At 41.4% G+C, this 24,169-nt stretch overlaps 1 protein-coding gene across 1 annotated transcript; it reads left to right on the top strand.

Annotated features, from left to right (window-relative positions):
- Window positions 1-7,861: 7,861 nt before the first annotated feature.
- On the top strand, window positions 7,862-21,525 carry Zfp37 (ZFP37 zinc finger protein). Its single transcript, XM_045142149.1, has 4 exons — window positions 7,862-8,002; window positions 13,828-13,912; window positions 14,216-14,350; window positions 19,812-21,525. The coding sequence occupies exons 1-4, from the start codon at window positions 7,871-7,873 to the stop codon at window positions 21,353-21,355; spliced, it is 1,896 nt and encodes a 631-aa protein (XP_044998084.1). The 5' UTR covers window positions 7,862-7,870; the 3' UTR covers window positions 21,356-21,525.
- Window positions 21,526-24,169: the final 2,644 nt, after the last annotated feature.

Genomic DNA, 24,169 nt, shown 5'->3' on the forward strand with positions numbered 1-24,169 from the left:
AAAGGAGAAAACAGGCATCCTCATGAAAGACAGGGAGCTACTGGATCTCACAGAACTCCTGAAGACTCTCAAAAGAAACAAGGTGCAGTTTCAGATAGTGTGCGGATGGGTTCAGGGAGAGGGGACAGGACTTGTAAATCACAAGAGACAGGCCTGGGAGGAGCAAAGCTTCGGGCTTGAAGTGGTGTCCTCTCTCACCCCAAAGATGGCAGGGGAAACTCTGGGTGAAGGTCTCACTATTTATCAGTGGCTGTGATAAATGAGTGATTCTTCCTGTCTGGGCCTTTAAAAAAATTATATTATTCCTTTATTTGAGTGATAGACATAAATAGGCAGCAAGATTGATAGAGAGACATAAACAGGGGAGGGAATGGGTGGCCTGAGCACCCAGTCACTGTAAACAAACTCCAAATGTGTGTGTCCACTTGTGCATCTGACTTACATGGGTCCTAAGTAACTGAACCTAGATCCTTGGGCTTTGCAGGCAAGCATCTTAACCACAGTGACATGTTTCTAGCCCCCTTCCACACTTTTGGGATGCTTATGGTGGATCCTGGCTTTCAGGGATATGAAAAGTCACCAAGAGTTTTGAGATATAGGGAAAATCAAAACTAGCTGGTTGGGAATATTACACCCGATTTCATTCCACTCTTGGAGTTGTTCTTATCAACTTCCGGACATGCATCCGAGACCACTCACTGATCACCTCCTCTCCCCCAGGTAATACCAGGACTAGTGAGGAGTTCAAGTACTCTAGACAAAAGCGAAGAAGTCCCAATGGCTCCCTTTTCAACCACAAAGTAAATGGCAACCTTGAAAAGAAAATGAAGGGGAGTTCATGCCCAGAACGAGGGCAAGGCAGGAAACGCCCTCCGCGCACCTCAGCTGCCCATCACAGTAGAGGAGGTAGGTTTGGAGAGCAGGGCTCAAGGGCAAGAGCCCCAGTGGGTATGTGACAGCTCAGGACAGGAAGTTGAAGGTGACCATGGCTAGATGGACTTTAACTCTTAAAACTAAGTTAGGACGACATGCAAGCCTTGTCTGGGGTTTCTACACCCTCAAACCCATCGTAGTGATGCCTGTGGTTCATAGATAGGTGCTGGTTTTGAAAACCACTACCAATTGCTCACTCCCGGGGCTCTGTCCTGTACAGGTTCTGTACACAGAAACCCACGCCACAGGGACAGGAGGCCCCAACCAAGATCCCAGTCAAGGACCAACTACCTGGGACGCAGCAAGCCCATCCCTGAGGCCTGGCACAGCAGTCCACAGCCCCGCAGACACTGTTTGCAAGAAGCGCTAATGCCCCCGCTGCTCTCCCCGCTGTGCACACTCTCCACCCACACGAACGCGCTGGTGGAGGCCGTGGGCGAGCTGCAGGCTCCGGGAGGGGCCTTCCTGCGTGTGCCCGCCCACGGGAAGGAGCCCACCGCCTCGCAGCGCGCCTGGCTCACCTGGCAGCTGGCGCACGCAGGGGCCGCGCTGTATGGGGCGCTCATGAAGGTCAACTCCATGCTGGCTGCGCAACCCTGCCCTCCAGCCATGTCGCAGGAGCCGCGTCCCTGCTCTCAGGGCCCTGTGCTCCATCCCAGGGGAAACCAGACCGCACCCCTGATGCCCTGTCCCCCCAGGGATGGCAGCAGCCTGCTCTGCAACAGAAACCACATGTCCTGAAACCTGTGAAAGAGCAGCACTTTTCCTCACTTCAGGGCTTCATCCTAATGGCCAGAAAGCTGTGTTAATCGTTCGTGGCATTTTATGGGATAGACGATTGGACATATTTAGTTCATTGATTTGCACATCTTCGTATTCGTATGTTTCATGTAGTATTTGAAAACATGAAATTTGTATGGGTAGTATCTATTAACATTTATGTGTAGACACATTTCTGCTCATTTTTTGAGTCAGGTGGCTGAGCATGACCTTCACCTTACTCGCCCCCCTTCAGAAGTGCTTGAGTCCACGTGGCGCCCGCGCTGGGGATGGACACTGGAAAGAGCTCCAGCAAGTGAGCCGCTGCAGCTCCCCTCGGCTTTCTTCACTGCACAGCAGCCAGCGGTTCTGGGTGGTTGGGGTGAAGGATTCCTGCATAGGACTTTCTGTTAGGAGTAGTACACCTACCTGAATACTTTCAATAAGATGCACATACTCCATTTTGTAGGGTTTCAACAGAATTATCAATATTTTTATAAGGATTTCACTTAGCTAATGTTTGATTTGACATTTCAGTAAAGGATTTTTTCAAATGTATCTATCCTATGTGTCTAGAATTCTAATCAATGGATGGGCATTTTTATCATGCTACTTTGCAATCATTACTTCCCCCTAGTGCCAAAATACAGGCCTATTCTCTTTGAAACTGTTTTTTGACAGTTACATCACACACTTTAAATGAAATGTCTACTTATGTGAAATTGATATTTATTTAAATACAAAAGGACAATATTTTACAAATGTAATTGGGGTTAGCAGTTAAGGTGCTTGCCTGGGAAGCCTAATGACCCAGGTTCAATTCTGCTGAATCCACATAAAGCCAGATGCACAAGGTGACATGTGTGTCTAGAGTTCTATTGCGGTGGCTAGAGGCCCTGGTATGCCCATTCTCTCTCTCTCCTTCTTCTTCCTTCCTTTCTCCCTCCATTTCTCTCTCCCTCCCTTCCTCTCTCTCTCTCTCTCTCTCTCTCTTTCTCTCTCTCTCTCTCTCTCTCTCTCTCTCTCTCTCTCTCTCTCACACACACACACACACATATTTCCAAAAGGAATGTGAAAGCATTTTTTTTTCCCAAGGTAAACTTCCTTTGAAGAGAACATCATGATGACCTGAGAAGGATGAAGAAAGAGGGGACTGCTCTACACCTGGGAGAGCTCTCAAAAGAATCTAGCTAGGGCTCCAGATTTTTTTTTTTTTTTTTTTTTGTAGCTATTAGGGCTAGAAGGTGGCATTAGCCTTTGCATGTGTGATTTCTTCTATCTGAATTATTATCTTAGTTAATTCTGGTTCTTCTTTTTTTTTTTTTTTTTTTTTTTGGTTTTTCGAGGTAGGGTTTCACTGTAGTCCAGGCTTACCTGGAATTCACTATGTAGTCTCAGGGTGGCCTCGAACTCACGGCGATCCTCCTACCTCTGCCTCCCGAGTGCTGGGATTAAAGGTGTGCACTACCATGCCCGGCTCTAATTCTGGTTCTTGCTGCAGATGTTAATTCAAATGTCCTTCAGATACAGTTCCTAAGGTTCTAAGGCTATCACGTAGGCTGCCACAGTCACAGGTATCTTTTCTTCAAGGCACTTTGCATAGTTATAATTTTATAACTTGCATACTTATTTGAATCCTAGTCTTCTCCTGAATTAAGTATCCTCTCCTAAATCCTAAATCTCCATATACAGACCATCTTTAATATTTTCTCAGTGTCATATTCTTTTTTTTTAAGGTTTTTTTGTTTTTTGGTTTTTGGTTTTTCGAGGTAAGGTTTCACTCTAGCACAGGCTGACCTGGAATTCACTATGGAGTCTCAGGGTGGCCTCGAACTCACGGCAATCCTCCTACCTCTGCCTCCTGAGTGCTGGGATTAAAGGCGTGCGCCACCAGCCTGGCTTCAGTGTCATATTCTTAATGTCTAGCAGGGCTCCTAGTATATAGTCACATGCTGATAAGCACTTGTTGGTTCAACAATGTTATTAATGAATGAATGAATGTATACAAAGGTATTGATATATGGGATCACACATTTGTTTTTTCTGCTAGAACGTTATGCAAAAAGTGGTAGCTTGAATGGATGCTTCCCAATATATTGTTTGTGGGATTTATTTTATTTTATTTTTGATCTTTTTGGTTTTTTGAGGTAGGGTCTCACTCTGGGCCAGGCTGACCTGGAATTCACTATGTATTCTCAGGGTGGTCTTGAACTCACAGTGATCCTCCTCCCTCTGCTTCCCAAGTGCTGGGATTAAAGGCATGTACCACCACACCTGGTTGTTTATTTTTATTTCTTTATTTGAGAGCGACAGACAGAGAAAGAAAAAGGTAGAGAGAGAGAGAGAGAGAGAATGGGCACATGAGGGCCTCCAGCCACTGCAAATGATCTCCAGACTTGTGTGCCCCCTTGTGCATCTGGCTAACCTGAGTCCTAGGGAATCTAACCTCTAACCAAGGTCCTTAGGCTTCACAGACAAGCGCTTAACCAGTAAGCCATCTCTCCAGCCCTGTGTTGTTTTTTGTTGTTGCTGTTGTTTTTTTTGTTTTGTTTTGTTTTATGAGAGAAGACTGGGAGAGAGAATATATTGGTGAGCCAGGACCTCCAATCACTGCAGTAGAACTCCAGACGCCTGTGCCACCATGTGCGACTTTGCACACTTGTGTGACTTTATGCACCTGGCTTACATGGGATCTTGAGAGTCAAGCATGGGTCCTTAGGCTTCACAGGCAAGCACTTCAACTGCTAAGTCATCTTTGCAGCCCTATATTCAGTTTCACTAAAGCTTCTTGGATTTTCAGCTGTAGGAGTATCCTGTGGTCTAGCCTTATGGTGTGGGGGTAGATTTGGAATTCCAGTCTAAAAATATGCAGCGTGCTTGAACTCTGCTTGATACTTGCTTATGGTGCTGGTGTGGCTTGGGGCTTTTCTCTCTCTGCTGGACCTGGGAAATCCAGCCAGCTTCTTCTGTCATTATGGAACTTCCCCTGAATTTGGAAGCTTTAAATAAACCCCTTCTTCCATAACTGTGTCTGATCTGGAGGTTCATCCCAGCGACCTGAGGTTGTCTGCTACACAAGGTCAGTTTGTAGGGCATTTCCTAGGAGAAATGTAGATATTTCTCCATAGTCAGGAGCCAAAACACAGAATATTTGGTGGAAGGACTTTTTGATGCTTAGACTTGTCTTTGGTATTTGATTTAGAAGTCCCTAAGAGACTGGTAAAACACACCTTAGGATATGTGTGAGAACAATTCCACAGAGGATTAACTCAGGTGGGTGTACTTGTCCTGAATTTGGGTGGCAGCAGTGGAATCAAGGAGATAAAGGCAAAGCTGTAGGCAGGTTTCCCCAGCCCCTCTGCTTCCTGGCCGTCATGGCGTAACAGGATCTGTCCCGTCACGCTCTCCTGGAGTGACAGATTGAAACTATGAGCAAAATAATGTCTTCCTCCCTAAGTGGGTTTTCTCATGTATTAGGACACAGCAGTAAGAAACTCTGTTAGAAATTCAGATATTTAAAATTGTTTATAGAGCCAGTGGACAAGAGAAGGAGATAAAAGCACTTCTTTAAAAGGTAGACAATATTCCAGGAGCTTCTTTGGCATTAGATTTTACTCATTTGAAAATGTAATAACATACATAAAAGTCACACATGAATATATGACATCCCTCCATCTTTACAGTCCTTTAAAAAAATGTTTATCTTTTCCTGTTTATCCTGAACTAGAAAGTGGATTGACTTATCCTGTGGAGAACTGATGGGACTCTTATTAGTAAAATCAAAAGTCATCATTCAATGTCCTATTCTCACCAACCTCTTTTCTCCTCACTTACTCTTTCTAACTTCCCTCTTTCTTGCTTTTCTTTTTTCTCTTCAATGCAGGGAATATCCTTAACTTACTTCTCTTGTGTTCTCACTTGCCCGGTTGTTTCTCTGAATTCCCCACCACCACCACCACTGAAAGAGCTCCCTCCAAAAGATTGGTCACTTCCTGAGCCAGAGTGAGACCCTACCTCGAAAAACCAAAAAAAAAAAAAAAAAAAAGAAGATTGGTCACTTACTAGAACAGTATTGAGGAAATGGAGATGCAGTTAAGGGAAAACCTAGAGCTCTGGCTTGCTTCCCTTCTCTGTGATCTAACTGGGAGGAGGTAGGGAACAGAGACCTCTGTTTTTTCTTTGTTAAAGCGTTTAGAGGGCTGTATCTCAGTTGGTAGAGTACTTGCCTAGCATACACAAAGCCATGGGTTCCACAAATGAGTCATGCTGGCACATCTGTACTTCCAGCACTGGGAAGGTGGAGGCAGGAGGATCAGAACTTAAGGCCATTTTTAGCTACATAGTGAGTTAGAGGCCTTGGACTACATGAGAATGTCAAACAAGGAGGGGAAAAAAAGCTTTGTTTCAGGATCAAGCAGAGGCAGAAGCCATTGCCCAGGGCTCTTAGTGACCCCAGCCAGCCTCTGCTGCATCAGGGTGGAAAAGCAAAGGCCTGGGCACCAGGTGGAAACAAACTAGCCCTCAAGAAGCAAAAAGTTGACCAGAAGCAGAAAGTAGAGGACACGTTATCAACAAATCAAGGTGATGGACAAGTTCAGGGTAGAATACAAACCTACCAGCGCAGTCATACCAAGCATGATGCAACTCAGCCTCTGGGGAAATGACCCCTTGTTGACCCCCACAGCCTGGGATTTGCCATGGTAGCCCTCCTGGAGGACCAGTCTGCAATCTCTTTGGCTCTTTCTGTATTCCTCTTCTGGTCTTCTCCCTTCCCTTACTGTTGGTAGCTATGAATCAAACCTCGGCCATGTTAACAGAAACTGCCATATAGCAAGTTAAGTTTCTACTTCCTCACCTAATATTCAACTACCAAGGGATCGCACACTTGGCTGAATACTCCCCCACGCTGATGAAGAAACAAAGGCATTGCAGCCCACCGCTCAATAGCGGGTCTCCCCCTCTTTTGTATAAAAGAAGGGAGGAGATGTTGGGAGCCATAGAGCAAAAGCCTCTCCATTTTGCCAGGGCCTGCTCATAAGCTCATTACTCAGAAAGCTGGTACACCCAGCTTTCTGTTAGGTACTTCTGGAACGTTGGTCAGCAGACTGCTTACAGAATCTTATCTTTTGCAAAAGGCCAGTTTATGGTCAAGCTGTGAAGACTGGTGCAGTCAGGATGTTACGCCATTAAGGCAAGATTAGATGAACACCTACTTACATCCCCTCTAGGTTTCCTGACAATTCCAAAGCCCTAAATCATGTCAGCCAGCTTATTTCCCCCCTTTTCCTTCCCCTATATAACCACTGTGTAAAAAATAGACTCTGAGGCCTTGACAAACATCTAGCATGGTCTCCTTCTTGTGTCTGTTTGCCTTTTCTCATTCAGGTTAATTTCCCCTTGTTGGCAGGGGCACCTTCCCATTGCTTCTGAGGAAGTAAAGAACTTGACTTAATACAGGAAAAAAAAAAAAAGTAAGCTTTAGGGCTGATGACATGGCTCAGTGGTTAGGAGTACTTCCTGTGCAAGCAAATGGGCCTGAGTAGGCCTGAGAGAAGGCTTGAATGGATCCACGTAGATAGCTGGGTGTGGACACACACACACACACACACACACACACACACACACACACACACACACACGTCTGTATTCGCAGTCCTGTGGAGAGCAGACATCGCATAATTGCCTCGACTTGTGAAAAAAGAGCAATCGTGTGTTCATCTATTTCATTTTTCTTTTTTACATCATTGTTACATGTAAGCGAAACGATTTATTCTATGTCCGGACGATTTGCGTCCTTTGGGTGTTAGTTGTGCAGGCCGGCTTGTCTCCTTCCTTCCCCGTTACTTCCCTTGGGGTGACTCTCGGGAATACAGCTTCAGCATCCTGATTCGGGCTGGCGGCATGGGCCTGCTGGGACCAGCCCTGTAAGGTGAGCGCCAGAATTCCCGAGGTGAAGCCTCTCGGCGTCTCTGGATCTCACCTCTGGGGTGATGAGCTAGTTGTAGCGGGCTGGCACTCCAGGAGCCTCGGGCGCTGGGCGGATGGAGCGATCCCAGAGACCCCGCGCCCCCTCTGTACGGCAGGCTCTTTCCAAGATGGCCGCGCCCACAGGCGACCTTGTACGGGCGCAGCCATCGCAGCCGCGGGACCCTCGGAGGCCGCGCTCCGGGTGGCCGCCATGTCGGCATCCGACTGCGATCCGATCCTGACAAAGCCAGAGCCGGTGGGCCAGAGGCGGAGGGCTGGGGCGGCCCAAGAGACCAGGCGTCCACCAGACATGGCTGTGTCGGAACCCCGGGGCTGCGACGCGGTGAGGGCGGTGATGGGACTGGGGGCTGCTGGCCGTCAGCGTTTGGAGTCTGCGAAGACAAGATTTGGGGATCGGCGGAGTCGATGTGGCAGGGTCGTTGCGGGAGGTCATTGTTCTGAGCGATCTGGGTCGATGATATTAGGGACCGGTGGGGTGCTGTAGTCGTCGAAAAGGGGGTTCTGAGGTTTGTTGCGGAGATAGTAGTGATGCTAGTTGCGCAGCGGCGTCCGTAGCAGGGTTTGGAAAACTAGCAGGGTGCGACAGGATTTACGATGTTTGTGCGAGCCTGCGGTTCCCGGGACCTGCGCTAATTAGAGACTGATCTGTCAAAAGCGTGGGGGGGGGGGCATTGTTGAGATTGTGGGGGTAATTGGGAGTGTCTGTGAGGATCAGAGGCTAGGGTCTTGGGGTCAGCGATGGTGATGTTTATGCAAGTCTGAATCTTTGAGTCAGTGACTCATGTGCAGTGTACTGGGGGGAGCTGGAGGCCAGCGCAGGGATGGTGGTTGATGGAATGAGAGTCTTTGTTGAGACGTCTTGCACACAGCAGGCGATTTGTCTGTCATCTGCTGGGGGGCGGGGGGAGGGAGACAAAAGGTAGTGTCTGGGAATCCTAACTGCTTTTAGAAATGAGGTGATTGGCAGGACTTAATGATTAAAGGTCCTCTGATTCTGTGACTAGGATCCAGGCATGTGCAAGACTGTTAGTGATTGAAGGTTCTTTGCAGCCAGTGATTGGAGGTTAGTGATTATTACTCTGTGAAGAATAGTGATTTAGAGCTTCCATAAGTAGTCAAGAAGTTTGTGAAGGTTAGTAACTGATTTGGGTGTCCCTGCATAAAAACTGGTAGAAATGGACAGACTGTAAGATGAACACTTATTTATGCCAGGGTGTTTTAAGTAGCAACACACAGAGCTTGCCTATTCAGTGTCTCTTACATTCTAGAAATAGGAAAGAGGCAAAAAAACATGATGCACATAAAGAAATAACTCCAGACACTAGTGAGTGCAATGTGGTAGATAGTGATTAAAGGGAATGTGTGATTTTTGCCATGTTCTGAGAAATCTTTATGAGGAAATGCTAGTTGAGTTGAGCATGATGACAACAGCTATCCTCACGGCCATCTGAAGTGTGTCCAAGGGAGAAAGAACTACTGAAGCTTTGAAGTGAGTTTAATATGTTTAAAATGCAGAAGGAAGATTAATGCAGGTAGAGCATATGCAGAGAAAGATGTGAAATCAGAGTGGTATCAGATCATGTAAAGTCATGTTAGCTATGGTCAGGATTTGGATTTTATTGTAATCGCAGCAAGTGAGAAATGATTGGGTGTAGGCAGGGAAGTGGTCTGAGTTGGAAGATACTTCAAAAAGAATCTTTAATCAGTAAGTGTTACTCCACAAGTATGAGAACCCACAAGTTTGGATCCCCAGCACCCACGTAAAAGCTATGCACTGCTGTGCACCTATAATCCCAGTGCTGGGAGGCAGAGAGGTAGAAACCATTGAGGAAGACACCCAGTATTGACCTCTACACATAAACATGTGCATGTACACCCTCACAAACATATATGCCACACATATATACACATATACCACACACACACAAGATCACCATGACTATTCTGTGAAAAATGAACTACAAAGCAGAACTGAGTAGATACAGGAATGTCACAAGTTTATTGCAGTAGTCAATGGAAGTAGACGATAATAATTTGTTTGTACAGGAAAAAAAATGAAAAAACATCACATTCGGAACACATCTGGACATGAGCTAGTAGTAGGACTTATTGGTAAATTGATTAAGAACAGCAAGGAAAAGAAGAATTACATCTATCTAGACTTTTGGCTTTAGAAACTGGCTAGATGGTGATTCCATTTTCTGAGAAAGGGTAGTATTGGAAGAGACTAGACTTAATGGATGCAAATAGGAGCTAAGGCAGATGGCATAGAATCTGATTTAAAAGATTCCCATTACACATCCAAGTAGAGATGCCGAGTAGCCATTTGATATATGAATCTGGAACTTAGGAGAGATCTGGCTAGGAAATTATATTTCAAAGACAGCAGTTTAAAGATGGTAGCTAAAGCCAGGCATGGTGACACATGCCTTTACTCCCAGCACTTGGGAAGCAGAGTTAGGAGGACTGCCATGAGTTCGAGGCCATCCTGAGACTCCATAGTGAATTCCAAGTCAGCCTGGGATAGAGTGAGACCCTACCTCAAAAATAAATAAATAAAAGATGGTAGCTAAAACCTTGAGATTAGATGAGATTGTCTAAGAAGAGAAGAAAAATTAGGGGAAAGAAGACAGCCAAGGGCAGAGTCACTTTGGTATTTACAGGCTAGACAGAGGGAAATAAAACAGAAGTAAATCAAGGATAGTCTGAGGTAGGAGGAAAAAGGTTCAAGTGTGGTGTTAGGGAAGTCTAGGAAGGAGGCTTTTCAAAACAGTGAGAGTAGTCAGTTATGCTGTGTTTTCTTGTGAATCCAAAATTGTGACTAGAGAAAATTTAGTTTTGCCAAGATGTCGTTCAATGGTTATTTTGAACAATTAGAGCTCATTCAGTCTAGTGATGGGCATAAAATCCTGTTGGAGTGAAATAATGGGAAACAACAAAGTGAAAATATCAAGTGTAAACAACACATAAGGAATTCTGTAGGAAAGAAGTAATGAAATGGTCATTGGATGGGGTTTTCAAGACAGGGCTTTCTTCAAATGAATTGGCATTAAGGCAACTTTGTACAGCCATGGGACTGATGCAGTAGAAAGGGAGAGATAGGTGGTACAAAATGGAGGTAATTGTAAAGCTGAAAATATGGTTTAGTGGTTAAGGCACTTGCCTGTGAAGCCTAAGGACCCAGGTTCAGTTCCCCAGAACCCATGTAAGCCATATGCACATGGTAGCACATGCATCTGGAGTTCATTTGCAGTAGCTAGAGGCCCTGGCATATCCATTCTTTCCCTCTCTCCTCCTCTCTTTCTTTCTAATAATAATAAAAAAAAAGAACACATGGATAAATGATGCAGGGGAGGGGAGACACCCAATGATCTCTTCTGTTCTACACACACACACACACATACACACACACACACACACACACACAGAGCACCATGTATCTGCACACATACATACATGCATATACCACACATACTATGCACATACACACACACAAACAGGAAGAAAGAAAGAAAGAAAGAAAGAAAGAAAGAAAGAAAGAAAGAAAGAAAGAAAGAAAGAAAGAAAGAAAGAAAGAAACAAGCAAACAAACAAACAAAGAGGCTGGAGAGATAGCTTAGCAGTTAAGGTCCTTGCCTGCAAATCCTAAGGATGCATGTTCTAATCTCCAGGTCCAATGTATCCAGATACACATTGATGCAAGTGTGCAATATCACACACACACACACACACACACACACACATACACACACACAAGGGGGCACACACATCTGGAGTTTGTTCACAGCAGCTGAAAGGCCCTGTGGCACTCATTCTCTCTCTCTCTCTCTCTCAAATAAAAATAAAAAAGAAGAAAGAAAGAAAGAAGGGAAAAAAGGAGAAGAAGAGTTGAAGTAATCATTTACCTTGTTTTTAAATCCTAGGATACATAAGTCAAGGAGAATTTTTTGTTCTCCTGTTTTTGATTTCTGAGGTAGGATCTTGCTCTAGCCCAGGTTGGCCTAGAATTCACTATGGAGTAACAGGCTGGCCTCAAACTCAGCGATCCTCCTGCTTCAGCCTCCCAAGTGCTGGGATTAAAGGTGTGTCTGAAAAAAATTTAAAGGTAGCCAGGCGTGGTGGCGCATGCCTTTAATCCCAGTACTCGGGAGGCCAAGGTAGGAGGATTGCTGTGAGTTCGAGGCCACCCTGAGACTCCATAGTGAATTCCAGGTCAGCCTGGGCTAGAGTGAGACCCTACCTCAAAAAAAAAAAAATATTTAAAGGTAACCTTCACTTGAGACCACTGTAAGGAAGCAGAACCCTCAGAAGGCAAGTCAGTTTTATCTGAAACAAAGGTGAAGGACTGGAATGGCTAAGGAGGTGGAAGATGACCACTGTTAGCAACTTGTTACTAGTGATTCCCCAGTCATTGATCAGGTAAGGGATTTGGGAGATAGAGATCTGTGTGCTCTGTGAGCTCTATGGCTAAGGAATCATGGGGGCAAATGATTTGGGTGATCTGCTTCTGGTGGTGATGGGGAGGCTCGCTGAGACTAGTCACGGTGAAGTTCGAGGCTCAGTGACTGGGATGCCAGTGATAATGATGGGGGATATTAGGACTACGACTGGAGGTCTGTTCATTAGAGTAATAACATGCCCAACTCACGGATCAATGGTCTGTGAGCATGAGGGTCTCTCTCTAAATGTTAAACATGTTTGAATATATATTTATTAGTTTCTAAATTCTATAAAGCTATACCACCCTCCAGTCATCTATTTCAATAAGAGAAATTCAAGGGCTGAAAAAAAATGGCTCAGCAGTTAAAGGCACTTGCCTGCAAAGCCAGACCGCCTGTGTTTGATTCCCCAGTACCCACATAAAGCCAGATGTACAAAGAATTGCATTTATCTGGAGTTTGTTTGCTATGGCAAGAGGCCCCTGGCATGCCCATTCTCCTCTCTCTCTCTCTCTCTCTCCTTGCAAATTAACAAAAGTAAGAGACTTTTAACCTTTAACATGCTTTAATTTCTCCCCTGCTGACCCCTCCCAGTTATGCTTCTGCTTGTTTTTCCTGCATCATACTTCTTGATTTTTAATGACATTTTCAATTGTTAGACAAAGATTTTATCAAGTTACTTATATTTAAATAAACATTTTACTGGTTTCACTTATTTGCATTTGTTTGTTTGTTTGTTTGTTCTTTGTTTTTGAGGTAGGGTCTCTCTCTAACCCAGGCTGACCTGGAACTCACTGTGTAGTCTCAGGCTGTCCTCGAACTCAGTGATCATCCTTCCTGTCTCCTGAGTGCTGCAATTAAAAGCATGCAGCACCATGCCTGGCTGGTTTTATTATTCATAGCTTTCTCTTACAGACTTCGTCTTTCCAAACCTTGCAATTTTTTTATTCTAATCCAATTTTTCTTCATTTAAAGATCCTTCCTTTTCCCTTCCTGCTTCTCTCTCCTTTCCTCCTTTTTTTTTTTTTATTTCTAAAGTATGGAGATTATGTGATTTTTTGCATCCTTATATTCTTAAATGTCTTACTTTTGGTTCTAAAAATACATGATAGTTTGATTAATTATGAAAATCAAGGGTCTCAATTCTTCTACTGAAAAGTTCCATATAGAACTATAGATACTATTTCACAGCCTTTTTACAAAATGTTTTATTTATTTATTTAAGAAAGAGAGGGAAAGGACGGGTATGTCAGGACCGCTTGCCACTGCAAACCAACTCCAGATGCATGTACCACTTCATGTATCTGGCTTTATGTGACTACCAGGGAGCTAAATTTGGGCCAGTAGGCTTTGCAAGTAAGTACATTTAGCCATCAAGCCATCTCCCTAGTCCTTCATAGCTTTTTAACATCCATTGTTATAGAAGAAAAGATAAAGGATGATACTTTGGTTGTTAATTTGTTTCTGATATTCATATGCTTTTTATCCTCTTAAATAAGCAAATTCAAAATAGGGTCATTTATTAATATGGTTTTTATTTCTCAAAAATGTACAAAATGGATAATAGAATATGTATCATATAGCATTGTGGTCAGTAGTGTGTGGTTAAGGTAAAAACAAACTATTACATTGTTCAAATCAGTTGATGAATTTGAATAGGAATGTGTTATTGCACAGATTCAAACATGTGACTATGGCCTTTACCCAGAATGAACATGAGCAGCTGGAACCTGCCCCGAAGGACCTATGCAAGGATGTGATTCTAGAGAACTACAGCCACCTAGCCTCTGTGGGTAAGGACCACCCCTCATTCACCATGTGTACAGTGGGATGGATACCTTCTTGCTGGAGTCCTTGATAAGTTTGCCCTGGAGTTTTTTGTGGGTCAGAGTTGTTAAAAACCGTTTTTGAATAGTAGGTAAGATGCTTGTATCATTGCCTCTAAAAGGGAAGGTCTACTTAGTCGAGAAGCATGGATATTCATATTATGAAACTTCGGAAGCCACATATTCATGGCCTCGAAAGGCCCTCACGTGCAAACACTGGGGCTTGATTTCTGAGATGGTCTCTAACACTCAGTTTCTATCACTTCTTAGGAACAGAGACTCAAGCTCCTAAGCCAGACATGTTCTCTAAGTTGGAAAAAGAAGAACCATGTTTGAGGAAGCGGAAAAGACCCAACCAAAGTCATCTAAGTAAAATAACAAGACCCAAGCAAGTAGCCAGTGGAAGTAAGTTTTGAGTTCATTGGTGCTAACTTTGGAATTTTTTTTTAACATTTTTTTTTGTTTATTTTATTTATTTATTTAGGACAGAGAGAGAGAGAGAGAGAGAAAGAAAGAAATGGGCACACTAGGGCTTCCAGCCACTGCAAACGAACCCCAAACACGTGTGCCTCTTTGTGCATCTGGCTAACGTGGGTCCTGGGGAATCGAGCCTCAAACCAAGGTCCTTAGGCTTCACAGGCAAGCGCTTAAGTGCTAAGCCATCTCTCCAGCCCCGGAATTCTTTAAAGAATAATTTATTTTTAATTTCTTCTTCAGGTTGGGGATATATCTCAGTAGTAGAGTGTTTGTTTAGACACTAGATTCAATCCCTAGTACAACAATAAAATTCTTCTTAAACATCTGTGACCATTTTTTAAAATTTATTTTTATTAAACATGGACATATTTAGTATGGAAACAACACATGTTGGTGCCTTCCTCATTGGGGATACAGGTCAACCCCATGGGGAGTGTGGGTCATGCATTGCAGGGGGGGTGGAGTCTGACCATTTTTTTAAAAACCAGGAAATAGTAGAAAAATACCAGAACCTCTCAGGGAAAGAAGTTTAAACCAAAAATTCTCTAGCCTGTCCACATGAGGGGTTCTACTTTGAGAGTCACTGTAATAGTAGTAGGAATCCTTATGGAAGCTTGATTATACCACCTGTATCCTTAAGCCTAGATTAAGCATTCTTCCATAAAGGAATGACCTCAAACCTTAGAGGATTACAAGAAGAAAAACTTATTTCTTGCTCAATCTGTAGCCCTATTCTGCATGATCTTCCTTTAGGGACTTGTGCAGAAAGAATATCTCTTGCTTGGCAAATTGTAACAAGCTGTTTGTTTTATGCTAGTTACTTCTAAACCGATATCTCCAATTCATTTGGAGGAATGAAAAAAAAAAGCTATTTTATTTATTTAATTGAGAGAAAGATAGATAGAGAATAGGCACCAGAGCCTCCTGTCGCTGCAAACAAACTCTGGTTCATCTGGCTTTGGAAGCAAGCACCTTTAACTGCTATCTCTCCAGCCCTATATCTTTCTTGATAAATTACATTTTCCTTTCACCTTCCCTGTTCTTCTGATTTCAGGTCTATTTCCCGTGAGTTGCTGTCCTCTCCTCATTTCCTTTTTTTTTTTTTTTTTTGGAGCTTTTAGTTAGTTAGTTAGTTTGTTTTTTCCTCCTGTTCTCACTGGCAATCCTATAAATCAGGTTCATCTTATTTCATTCCTATATTGTTCCAGTTCTTAGGTAGATTTGTACAATATTTTTTTCATTCATCTTATATGTTAGTACTGAACATTAAATATTCAGTTTTTTACTTATCACTAAAGTTTCCCAGTTAACAATCTTTTAAAGTTTCCCCTGCCCCTGAATTGTTTAAGAGCTCATGAAAATTCTGAGACTAAAGGGAATCCTTCAGTTAACAAATGGGTGTTTCCCATGGATAGAGTTCTGATCCATTCATTAGTACCTTTGGGCTATCTGGACTTCTCCTGTTGATACTTAGTTTTTTAACTGAGCAATAATCCGGAGTCACTTAGGATACAATGACTGTCTTCCTGGTTCTTATATAGCACTTGGAGGCTTTTCAAGGATAGGATATTCCTTTTCCTCCATTCAATTGCTGGGCCTGGTGAGCCTCATGTTTAGATTACAATTGTCTTAGCTTAAAATTCGTGTTCTCGTTGCTGTCTCAAATTCAAGAAAAGGTTCTAGCTTTAATCATGTGTTGTGCCACACCCAACTGTCCCCAGCATGGTTCTGTTCTATACCTTCCTGTAGTTCATATTCACTTTCTCTCCTTCATAGTGAACTTTCTTTTCATATTTTTATCTTTTCTTGGAGAGGGCAGGTGTGACTTTTGAAAGTCCAATACGGTATCCTTAAAAGCTTGTTATGATATGATATGCCAAGTATACAGGTCTAACTTTGTTTTTTGTTTCTTTGTTTTTTGAAGTAGGGTCTCGCTATAGCCCAGGCTAACCTGGAATCCACTATGTAGTCTAAGGCTGGCTTCAAACTCACAGTGACCCTCCTACCTCTGCCTTCAAAGTTCTGGGATTAAAGGCATGCACCACCACACCAGGTCAGGTTTAACTTTTGATCCCTTTCTTCCAAGAAGAGAATTTGTCTCTGTCTCTTTCCTGTGTGCATTGGAGACTTGGCCTTGTCATGCTACCCTGGAAGATCCTATAAAAGTCCTTCTCCCAGTGTGCTGTATCTCTTAAGATTACCCAAATGAAAAAGTAGCCAATAATTCTACTTACCTAGATTCCCTACCATATCTTCACTTTCAAAAATAAATCTTCACTGAGGAGATGGCTCAGCAGTTAAAGGCACTTGCTTTCAAAGCCTTCCAGCCAAGATTTAATTCCCTGGTACCCAGGTAAAGCCAGATGCTCACAAAAAAATCATCTATACCATAGGATCCAGTCTTCTACATGTTCTCCATAAAAGCAAGCACTTCTGCTTTCCAAATACCCTTATTCTTTTCTCTTGGTTTTTACTTTTTCGATGTAATGTTCCTTTACCACCAAGGTGGCTATTCACTTTCTCTTATTTCTCAGGCATTGGGACTCACACATATTCTTTTCTCTTTGAGTATTTATTTATTTATTTATTTATTTATTTATTTATTTATGAGACAGAATGGGTGCACCAGGACTACTAGCCACTGCAAGCAAACTCCAGACATATGTGCCACCATGTGCATTGGGCTTATGTGGGTTCTACAGAATTGAACCTGGATCCTTAAGCTTTACAGACAAGCACTTTAACCACTAAGCAATCTCTGTAACCCAAGTCTTATTATTATTATTTTGTTGTTTTGGTTTGTTTTTTTGAGGTAGGGTCTTTAGCCTAGGCTGACTTGGAATTCACTATGTGAATTCAAGGGTGGCCTTGAACTCACAGCGATCCTCCTACCTCTGCCTCCCAAGTGCTGGGATTAAAGGCATGTGCCACCACACCTGGCCTAGCATGAGTTTTTTTAATTCTTACTCCTACATCCTTTTTTTTTCTGTGTTTCTATACAGATAGTTGAAAAGGCCATTCCTCAATAGCAAACTCAGCCACAAAATTTATAGGTTTTCATGTGTAGTATTCATGCCTAGCTAACAAAAGTCTTTGAATTTTATTTTTAACTTCTTTTTTATTGTATTTTTATTTACTTTTTCTGTTTATTTGTTTGTTGAGGTAGGGTCTCTAGGCATGAGCCACCATGCTGGCCTTTATTTACTTATTTGAGAAAGAGAAAGAGGTAGACAGAAAAAGAGTAAATATGGGAATACTAAGTCATCTTGTCACTACAAACAAACTCCAGATAAATGTGCCACTTTGTGCATCCGGTTTTATGCAGGTACTAGGAAATCAAACCTGGACTATCAAGTTTTTAAGAAAGCACCTTTAACTGCTGAGCCATCTCTCCAGTCCTAATTTCAATTTTTTTTTTTGGTTGGTTTTGAGATATGTGTCTCTCTCTAGCCCAGGATTATCTGGAAGTCACTCTATAGAACCAGGCTGGCCTCAAACTCACAGTGATCCTCCTTCTAAGTGCTGAGATTAAAGGCATGTACCACCACATCTGGCTTCAAATTATTAAGAGAAAGAATTGTACTATCCAAGACCTAGTGTTTATCACAGCCTAAGAATTGTTTTCAGCCAGAAGTTAGATCATATAGTGCAAACATGGCTGCCTATACATACCTGTCAATGTGGATGATGGTCTTTGTAGAGAGAACATGGGTTAAAATGTATAGTTGTTTAATATGTGGGAAAAAGAATGTGAGAAAGTACTTAATAGACTTAAAATTGATAATTGGCCATTATAATGACCTGACAAGAACAAAGATATGTACTCTGTAGCAAACTTGGAAAACAAGTGTGCATGTACACTGTAAATACAGATGGTGTGAAGTTTGTTTCCTAAGCTAATTTAATTACTTGGAATTTCACCATTTTATAACAGTATCAGGGGACTTAGAAGAACTATAAGTTGGTTATTTCTTTAGTACATGAATGTGCTTATTATTATTATATTGTTCATAATTGTAGCAATGGAATATCCTTTCCAGCTTCTTGCGTTTACCTATCAGTTCTTTGGTTCTCCTTGGTAAACTCATATTCTCTATGTTCTCTATGTGTTTAGCTAGCCTTAGGTAATAGTGGGATTTATGGGAAAAGGTGCAGATCCTTTCTTATACCCTAACGGCAGATACTTCAGCCAGAACTAAGAACTAGAACTGGCAACTAGAAGACCACTGAGCATTTAAATTCTGCAGTGTTCTTCAGGACACACCGTCTTCCATTTCTGCTTCTTTCTATGCATATATGCTTCATTCTTTGCAATGAGGAGCTTCTCATAAGTCATTTACATAAGAAAATATGTCTTTACTAGTTCTTACCTTATGTCATCTTAAAATTTAGTCACTGGTGGCTGGATAGATGGCTTAGTGGTTAAGGCTGTAAAGCCTAACAACCCAGGTTTGATTCCCAGCACCCACGTAAAGTAGCTCATGCATCTGGAAATCATTTGCAGCAAGTACAGGCCCTGGCATGTACATTCTCTCTGTCTTCTTGCAAATAAGTAAACAAAAATATTTTTAAAAAATATTTAGTCACTGGGTTGAGGCTATGTGTAGTCTAAATTTTTAAGAGGAAGAACCAGGTATCTTAGGTTGAGCCAGATCTGTCTTCAACTGGCCATGGAGAGTTGGAATAATATATTACAGGTACCAAATAGTATGAGTTGATTGAAAGTTATCAGAGATGGGCAGCTAGGACTGAGGAGAGACCTCAAATGTGTCAACTATAATCATAAGCTCTTTTTTCCTTTCTTCTTTTCTTCCTTCCTTCCTTCCTTCCTCCCTCCCTCCCTCCCTCCCTTCCTTCCTTCCTTTTATTCTTTCTTTCTTTGGCTATATCCTGCTATGTAGTCCAGAGTGACTCCAAACTTATGACAACTCTACTGTATCAGGTCCCAAGTGCTGGGATTATAGGCATTTACCATCATACTGTGCTCAATCATAAGCTCTTTTCATTTAATATAGTCCTTATTTGGTTTCCCTTGTGTTTATTTTCTCCTTAGCATGAGCTACAAGGTCATATTTCTAAACAGCCAATACTATAATTAATGACTATTATCAATTTTCTTTGCCTGGTTTTACTATAGCTTTTAGCCCATCAAGTCCAAGAGGATAGAGACATTTGTTTTTTGATACTTATCTCATTTTGGGATATTAGGGTTGAATACCATTCCCAGCGGGGCATTTCTTTGTAAACTGTATAAAGTAATGGGAGGGGATTATGTTAATGCATTATGTATACATATTAAAATTGTCAACAGAAGTGTTTTTTTAACTTCTAAAATACTTAAGTGAAAGGGCAAAAATTCACAAGAATATCTCATTGAATTCCATTTTAGAAGTCCAACAAGATGATGAACAACTAGAGAAAACCCAGAAATCTCAAAACAAACTTATGAAGGAAGCTGCTTTCAAGAAGAACACTTCAACTAAGAAGAAAAGCAGTGAGTGTGGTTTGCTGGAGAAAAAATACATCAGTATAAAACATGCTCCTTCAAAAAAAGACCCTCTTCTATTTGATTCACATGGGAAGAGTTTGAAAAAGAATTTAGACTTACCTGGTCTAGTAAAAGACTGTGCAAAGAAAAATCATGATATAGCTAAAGAACACAGGAAATTATTCAGCCATCACTTATCTGATACAAAAAAAGAAAAACATCTAGCTGGAAAGAAACATGAGAAATTGTACAACCATAGGTCATCTGATAAGCAAGACAAAACTCAAACTGGCAAAAAACGTGAGAAAGTAGGCCACATGAGCTCCTCTTGTACTGAGCAAGATGAAATTCAAAGTGGAAAGAAACATAAGAAATCATCCAGCCACAGTTCTACTAAACCTGACAGAACACCAGCTTCTTTAAAACCTTATGAATGTAATCAGTGTGGAAAGGTTCTCAGCCATAAACAAGGACTCATAGACCATCAAAGAATCCATACTGGGGAGAAACCATATGAATGTAATGAATGCGGGATAGCCTTTAGCCAAAAGTCCCACCTTGTTGTACATCAGAGAACTCACACTGGAGAAAAACCATATGAATGTATTCAGTGTGGAAAAGCTCATGGTCATAAACATGCTCTCACTGATCACCTAAGAATTCATACTGGGGAAAAGCCTTATAAATGTACTGTATGTGGAAAATCCTTCAGACACAGCTCAAACCTTATGCAGCATGTGAGATCACACACAGGTGAAAAGCCTTATGAATGTAAGGAATGTGGGAAATCCTTTAGGTATAATTCATCTCTTACTGAGCATGTAAGAACTCACACCGGTGAAATACCATATGAATGTAGTGAATGTGGTAAAGCCTTTAAGTATAGCTCCTCCCTAACCAAACATATGCGGATTCATACAGGTGAGAAACCATTTGAATGTAATGAATGTGGAAAGACCTTCAGCAAAAAGTCACACCTAGTTATACATCAAAGAACTCATACAAAGGAGAAACCTTATAAATGTGATGAATGTGGAAAAGCTTTTGGACATAGCTCATCTCTGACTTACCATATGAGAACTCATACCGGTGATAGTCCCTTTGAATGTAATCAATGTGGCAAGGCCTTTAAGCAAATTGAAGGCCTAACTCAACACCAGAGAGTTCATACTGGAGAGAAACCCTTTGAATGTGGTGAATGTGGTAAAGCCTTTAGTCAAAAGTCACACCTCATTGTACATCAGAGAACTCATACGGGGGAGAAACCCTATGAATGTAATGAATGTGGAAAAGCTTTCAATGCAAAATCACAACTTGTGATACATCAGAGGTCCCATACTGGAGAGAAACCTTATGAGTGTTATGAATGTGGGAAAGCCTTCAAACAAAATACATCCCTTACTAAACATATGAAAACTCATTCAGAAGAGCAATCTCATGAATAAAATTAATGTAGGAAATCTAACAGAAATGAAGGTTTTGTTCAACCTTAGAAATGTTATGAACTAGATGAATGTTGAATAACTTTTAGTAAGCAGTCCCAGCTTTCCCGAATGAGAGAGTTTAAATATAGATCACATAGAAGCAATAGATGAAAATAAAAATTTTAACTTTATCCTAAGCCTTTTACAGAATGTGTTGTTTTTAATGTATAATTTTTTTATTGATAGCATCTATACTTACAAACAATAAACCATGATAATTCCCTTCCCTTCCTCACTTTCCCCTTCACAACTCCACTCTCCATCATATCCCCACCCTCTCTCCATTAGTCTCTCTTTTAATGTGATATTATTGTCATTTCCTCCTATTCTGAGGGTCTTGTGAAGGTATTGCTAGGTGCTGTGAGGTCATGGATATTGAGGCCAATTTGCATTGTAAGGAATCCTACCCTTCTTTGGCTCTTACATTCTTTCTGCCGCCTCTTCCACAATGGACCCTGAGCCTTGGAGGGTGTGATAGAGATGTTTCAGTACTGGACACTCCTCCATCACTTCTCAGCACTATGTTGCCTTTTGAGTCATCCCAGTGGTCACCACCATCTAAAAAGAGAAGCTTTTGTAACCAAAAGTGAGAGTAGCATTAATACATGAATATGAACATTAAGTGTAGTGCTTACAGGGCAGTTTGGTGAGCATAATGTATGCATTTAGCCAGACAAGAGCAGGCTTTACACCCCTAAGGCTCATGACCTCCACTGCCATAGACTTTTGATTAGGTTTTCAGTAGCAGGCATGTATTCCCTCCCATAGAGGGGGCCTCCAGTATAATTACAGAGCAGTTGGTTTCCCCCACAGCAGACATGCCACTATTGCACCCATTCAGTCCTTTGGTCTGTTTGGCCAAACTTGAGGCTTCCAGTGTCCATTGTTTTCACCATTGGTGATTCTATCTCCCATAGGGCTGCATGCAGTGCAGCTTTTTTTCAGTTCTCAGTTGGCTGGTCTACAGAGAGAACATTTTCAGCTCAGTGCTAGCCTGATTTCTCAGTGACCTTGTCACCCAGGCATGTGGAGTCTTCAGCAATAGGGTCTTACCATCTGTTTCTGGTGGAAAACTAAGGGCCCTGGCAATAGCCTATAATGTTTTGGAGGCAAGAGGGACCTCCAAGGCCAACAACTCACTGGAAGGTATCCCATCCCTGGCACTGAAAATTTTCTAGTAACAATCTATAGCTTCTGGATGTGCCATTATAGAATGTACTTTATTTTTATAGATACTACAAGTGATCTGAATATGCAGATTAAAATTGCAGCTTTAAAAATGTAAGTTGACTAGAGTAATGAATGTACATGTTGAATATATGGACAATTCATGAGTTACTTGGGTGTTATATACTTAAGTATAACATATTAAGGTTTAATTTGCAAACCTGTTTATTGCCTTGTATAAATGAGTGTGATAGCCTTTTTTATATTATCATTCAACTACTCTTTGTGTTTATATTAGCTTCTTCTGGGTGTCAGTGAAAAACTTTATAAAAGTGTTTTTATTTATCTAAAAAATTGTTAATAAGAAATTAAGAAGTGGGAAAAAAGCAGCTGAAAAAATGTGCTGGTAGGGAATGATGTAAAAAATGTGTTAATAAGTATAAAATATAGAAGATTGAAAAATCCCAGATATAACATGTGTTCATTGTGTACTAAAGTCCTGTGTTTACCACTGTCTTTCTCTGCCTTTCTCTGTATATATGTATTTATTTACATACATATATTTGTGTGAATATATTTGATCTAAAAATTTGGAAGAGGGGCTTGGAGCATGACTTGGTGGTAGGATGCTTGCCTAGCATGCATGCATGAGACTCTGAGTTCAATGCCCAATACTTCAAAAACAAAAGAAAACAAGAATCCAGAAGAAATTAATAGTGGTTGCCACTCTGCAAAGAATACAGAATTAAGATGTAAAATTTTGCCAGGTATGGTGGTGCATGCCTTTAATCCCAGCACTCGGGAGGCAGAGATAGGGGGATTGCTGTGAGTTAGAGGCCTGCCTGAAACTACGTTGTGAATTCCAGGTTAGCTGAGCTAGAGTGAGACCCTACCTTGAAAAACCAAAAAAAAAAAAAAAAAAGTTGTAAAATTTTTATCTTGTACATATATTACTTTCACATATAAATATTTTATATGCATAATTTAATATTCCAAGATAACACTGAGCCCATACCATGATATTCTTTGTCAAAGTAAAATAAGGTTTTTTGTGAAGATGATGAATGATCTTAGGCATTTGGTATTTAAGCGATATTGAATTCACAAGGATTTTTCCTTGAAGCACAGGCTTTCTCATTCACATAATGAATCGCAACAGTTACAGCACTGGTTTTCTTTCCTTTTCTTTTTTTGTTGTTTTATTCCAAGCCAAAGATGCCCTGTAATTGCAGGTGAATGAAAGTGAACTTTTGAACAATCACTCAATTTTATCTCATTCACGGTACTGATACACAAATGCCTCAATGAGGAATTTCAAATGTATCAAAAATGTAAAATGTATCATCTTACCATTTTAAGTACACAGTCCAGTTGTACTAAATAATATAATGTTATACAGCCATCATTACCATCTATCTTCATCTTATGAAAACAAACTCTGTGCCTATTCAAAAAGTTCTCTCCATTCCTCCTTCCCCTGTATCCAGTAATCACCATTCTGCTTTCTCTGCTTTTGTCTAATTATCCCATATACATGTGGTGTTGTCTTTTTCTGATTGCTTTATTTCATTTACCATAATGGCCTCATTGTTCACTCAGGTTTTAGAA

This window comes from Jaculus jaculus, chromosome 1 (genome assembly GCF_020740685.1).
Source record: "Jaculus jaculus isolate mJacJac1 chromosome 1, mJacJac1.mat.Y.cur, whole genome shotgun sequence".
NCBI classification, from domain to species: Eukaryota; Metazoa; Chordata; class Mammalia; order Rodentia; family Dipodidae; genus Jaculus; species Jaculus jaculus.